The following is a 4,246-nucleotide window of genomic DNA, read 5'->3' on the forward strand; positions in this document are numbered from 1 at the left end:
TTAAAATTTTGAAAATGATTAAAATTTTCAATAAAAATTTCGTAAAATAATTTAAAAATAAATATGTAAAATTTATGTTAGATATTATTAATATCAAAAGCTTCATAAATCAAAACTAATCAATTTTAAATTCAAAATTTTATGATAAAAATAAGTAATCAACTCATGCCAATCCATTTTAATTATTTAATTTCATTAATATTTGTAAATATTATATATATTTTTAAAAATATCTATAAATTTAAAATTGTAATATGCAAAGTAAATCCGAGATTAGTGAAATTTTGGATTCAGCATTCCCACAATGCTCCTTATTCCATCTCCTAAGGAAGCCTTAAGTGTTCCTAAACATCCCACAACTCTTTCAATTTAAGTGAAGAACATAGGTCCCCAAATCAATAGAATTTGGAGGGAGCAAGCTTTCAGACCAAAAAGCCATTAACTGTAGAAACAAAACAAAATATAAGGGAAATGTTTAAATTAGTGGAGCCAATGAAAAAGTACATCATTTTTAGAAGAATGACAAATCAATTCTTAAAAACAATCGAGAAAAAGACAATAATATGAAATCACGTTTTCATGCTGACAACTATAATCTCACTACATTAACCATAAAATATATCAACTCCAATCCATTCTTTTATCCGCAATAGCAAGTGGAATCTAGACTGAAATAATTTAGTTCACGTGCCACGAGCTGACGTACATCCCTGTCGTCTTCCTCGTGTTTGCTACCCAAACAAGATCCCCAGAAGAACAAATCTCTACTTACATTGCTAACCAGACAACAGCAACTTTGAGTTGTTGAAGGAACCTACTAGAGTCCTACACCAGCACTGTAAAGCAGATGGATGGCTGTTTGGAGGCATCCCTTTCCCCTTTGAGTATTCCAGAATACGTTTTGGGTTGCAGTGGCAGGCGAATGCCGCTTTTGGGTTTCGGCACTGCTGCTTCTCCGCCCGTCGGATCACAATTTACCAAGACCGCCATTCTCCAAGCCATTGAACTTGGTTACCGGCACTTTGATACAGCAAGTTTATACGGGACAGAGCAACCACTGGGTGAAGCAATTCTAGAAGCAATTGCAGTTGGGTTAATTAAATCTAGAGATGAACTCTTCATCACTTCCAAGCTCTGGTGCAGTGATGCCCATGGGGAACTTGTCCTTCCTGCCCTTCAGAGGAGCTTAAAGTAAAACACTACCACTCTACCACCTTATATTTCCTCTTTAATTACCGCCTTTGGTAATTGTATAAATTGTTTGTCCTGTAGAAATCTGAGGTTGGAGTATCTTGATCTCTATCTCATTCACTGGCCAGTAAGTTCAAAGCCAGGGATTTATGAGTTTCCAATAAAGCGGGAAGATTTCCTGGCGATGGATTTCAAGGCAGTATGGAAAGCTATGGAAGATTGTCAAAGGCTTGGTCTTACAAAGTCTATTGGAGTTAGCAATTTTTCCTGTAAAAAGTTGGGTGACATCCTTGCCTTTGCTAAAATCCCTCCAGCTGTTAACCAGGTAAGAACTCTCCCTTTCTCAAGCCCACTCCAAGCTGCTTTCGACTTTGAATAGCAATGAGGAAGTTGTTCTTAATGTTTTGCAAGGTGGAATTGAACCCACTGTGGCAACAAAAGAAGCTAAGAGAGTTTTGCAAGGCTAATGGTATCCTGTTGACTGCTTATGCTCCACTGGGAGCCCAAGGTACCATTTGGGGCAGCAATAGAGTTTTGGAGTGCGAATTGCTCAAGGAAATCGCTAAGCAAAAAGGGAAGACAGTTGCTCAGGTGCATTTTGCTCTTTTTGTTTCCTCCATTCTTTTATGAAAACAACTTAGGACTTGAGATTATTTGGGATTGATTTTGTGTTATTCGAGAAAGAAGTTCAATTCTGCTGCTGCTAACAGACTTGGTATAGAAATAAAAAATGCTGATTAGTGCATCCAAAAACAGATTTGTTTGAGATGGGCCTACGAACAAGGGATCGGCATATTGGTGAAGAGCTTCAACAAGGACAGGATGAAAAGCAACCTTGAGATATTCAACTGGTCATTGAGTCAAGAGGATGTGAAAAAGATCAATGATATCCCGCAAAGCAGGCTTTGTAGTGGACAAGATTATATCTCCAAATATGGGCCTTTCAACACTACACAGGAACTTTGGGATGGAGAAATTTGATTTAAGCATCTATGTGGATGCTTGCTAAATTTGATTTTGGTATGATATATGTTAAAGATCCTAAGCTAGCTAATTATATAAATTAAATACTCTTTGAATTCTAAATCAACTGAATTCAATTATAAAGAAAGTGAGAAAACTAAATAATTTACATATTTATCTATTTAATTTTAGAAAAGGAAAATTATTTAATATATTGTACTAAACACTTACCCTTATAAAATTATATTCTACTTTGGATTCACTTGGTAATTTGGGAGGTTCGACAAGCTCACCTTAATTTTAGGTGGAAACGTTGCAGACAACTCCTGAATCATAATATCTTTAAACTCTTCAAATAACAATCAAACATTTTAAGATATCACACTTTCTCAAGGATACTCTTTTCAATGATGTTCTAATTGCTACCATTATTAACTACCAAGTTGCAAATGTTACCTGTAAAGGTGTATCTAGTTTGGAAATGTTGTTGGCCTTGGGTTATATCTCCATCCTTAGTGTCAACATTATCTTCCCTATAGCCAAAATTTGTCCATCTCCTAAATCTGCTCCATCGAGTTTCCATATGATCTCGTTTCCTTCCTCAAGTTCATCTTCGTAGTCACCACACTCTATAATTTTGATATCCTTTCTTCTTGGACAATCATTAGAGCGATGTCCGCGTAGATTACACAAGTAGCATTTTCCAGGAATAGACTTAAGTGTATGGGTTCTTTCCATGTCTATGACTGCATTTATGTCTTGATCCCCTTTGCTAACTTCTTTCTCACTACTTTGTCATAATTAGATTTTTGGATTAAATTTTCAAGTATTTAGTTTATTATTATTCTCCAAATTTGCTAGTGCAGATTGATAGCAATTCATCTTAGTCCAATTCGCCTTCTTCTCTTATATTATCATCTTCACTTTTAACTTCATATTTTGTGCTACAGCGATATTTGCCAACATTTGCACATCAATTTTGTCTTAGATTGCAAGTCTTAATCCTTTAAGGTATCTGGCTACTTATTGGCTGTCGGGCTCCATTAGATTATTACATTTGGTAAGCCTCATGAACTGAAAAGTGATAAAAGTAACATATTTTAATCTCGTTCTTAATGCGTTTTTAGATGATTATTTATTCAAATTGATGAATTTTATGCTCCTAATCCTTTGAATTCATGTTTCTATACTTAGGTGAGCATTTGGGAGCAAAAGGAGCGAAAATCAGACAAAAAGAGCAGATTTCAGGAGCCACACAGGTTAGGCCTTCCCACACGGGCTAGACACATGGCCATGTGCCAAACTGTGTCGATTTCGCAACTCGCTTCCCAAACACGTAGCCATCAGAGAAGAAGAGAATAAGGGGCCATCAAAGAATATTGAAGAAAACAACTCGAAGAACAACATTGGAGCCATCAGACCTCATTTTAATTTCTTTTGAAGTTTTTATGAGTTTCTTTATTTCTTGTGGTTATTCTGACTTTGAGATGTTTTTATTCACGATTATGAACTAATTCCTTAGATACCTAGAGAAGATGAACCCTATGATGGATTCTATTACTTGATTTCTGTTTTACGCTATAAATACTTAATTCTTGTTCTCAGTTATGTGTGATTATTTCTTGTTTTAATATTTTCAGGATATTAATTCATGTTTAATGTGCTTAAATCAAAGGAGGAAAAATCCTTATTTAAGAGTAGATCTAGCGTAATTGAGTGGAGTTGCATGCAATCCTAGAAATAGGACGACATAAATCTACCAGATTAGAGTCAAATCTAATAAAGGAATTCATAGATCGAGTTAATGCGACAATAGGGGTTTTAATTAGAAAGAGATTTCAATTAATCAACCTAGAGTCAGTTGCTCTTACTTTCAAAAGAGATATTAGCATAATTTAAGGATTTCTACGGATTAAGATACCAAGTGAATAAATTGTTTAATTCAGATTCATAATAATAGATGAAGTCTAGGTGGATTCATTCTTGGGTATTGTTTCTCTCATTGGTTATTATTCGATTACTTTCCTGATTTATTCTCTATTGAGTTCTTAGTTAAACTAATTTAGTAATTTTAGTTTAAAACCAATCACTC

At 34.8% G+C, this 4,246-nt stretch overlaps 1 protein-coding gene across 3 annotated transcripts; it reads left to right on the plus strand.

Annotated features, from left to right (window-relative positions):
• Positions 1–517: 517 nt before the first annotated feature.
• Positions 518–3,758, plus strand: LOC107909617 (non-functional NADPH-dependent codeinone reductase 2). 3 transcript variants are annotated; one of them, XR_001687299.2, is made up of 6 exons: positions 518–1,191; positions 1,273–1,516; positions 1,603–1,782; positions 1,948–2,211; positions 3,105–3,214; positions 3,349–3,758. XR_001687299.2 is itself a non-coding variant. In XM_041088958.1 (5 exons), exons 1-4 carry the CDS (start codon positions 848–850, stop codon positions 2,170–2,172), a joined length of 993 nt encoding a protein of 330 aa, XP_040944892.1. In that variant the 5' UTR covers positions 518–847; the 3' UTR covers positions 2,173–2,211; positions 3,349–3,758. The 3 variants fall into 3 exon arrangements, 1 of the variants encoding a protein (XP_040944892.1); XR_005910498.1 differs by having other exon boundaries at positions 1,948–3,214; XM_041088958.1 differs by lacking the exon at positions 3,105–3,214.
• The last annotated feature ends 488 nt before the right edge of the window (positions 3,759–4,246 follow it).

The sequence above is a fragment of the Gossypium hirsutum genome, chromosome D02 (genome assembly GCF_007990345.1).
Source record: "Gossypium hirsutum isolate 1008001.06 chromosome D02, Gossypium_hirsutum_v2.1, whole genome shotgun sequence".
Lineage (NCBI taxonomy): Eukaryota > Viridiplantae > Streptophyta > Magnoliopsida > Malvales > Malvaceae > Gossypium > Gossypium hirsutum.

What these genes read in the sequence shown, in the direction of transcription:
- LOC107909617 (XM_041088958.1), top strand. Translation starts at nt 848, where the DNA reads ATGGATGGCTGTTTGGAGGCATCCCTTTCCCCTTTGAGTATTCCAGAA. An exon ending in GCCCTTCAGAGGAGCTTAAA is followed by an intron (nt 1,192 to 1,272) that starts GTAAAACACTAC and finishes TTTGTCCTGTAG; the next exon opens with AAATCTGAGGTTGGAGTATC. An exon ending in AAGGGAAGACAGTTGCTCAG is followed by an intron (nt 1,783 to 1,947) that starts GTGCATTTTGCT and finishes ATCCAAAAACAG; the next exon opens with ATTTGTTTGAGATGGGCCTA.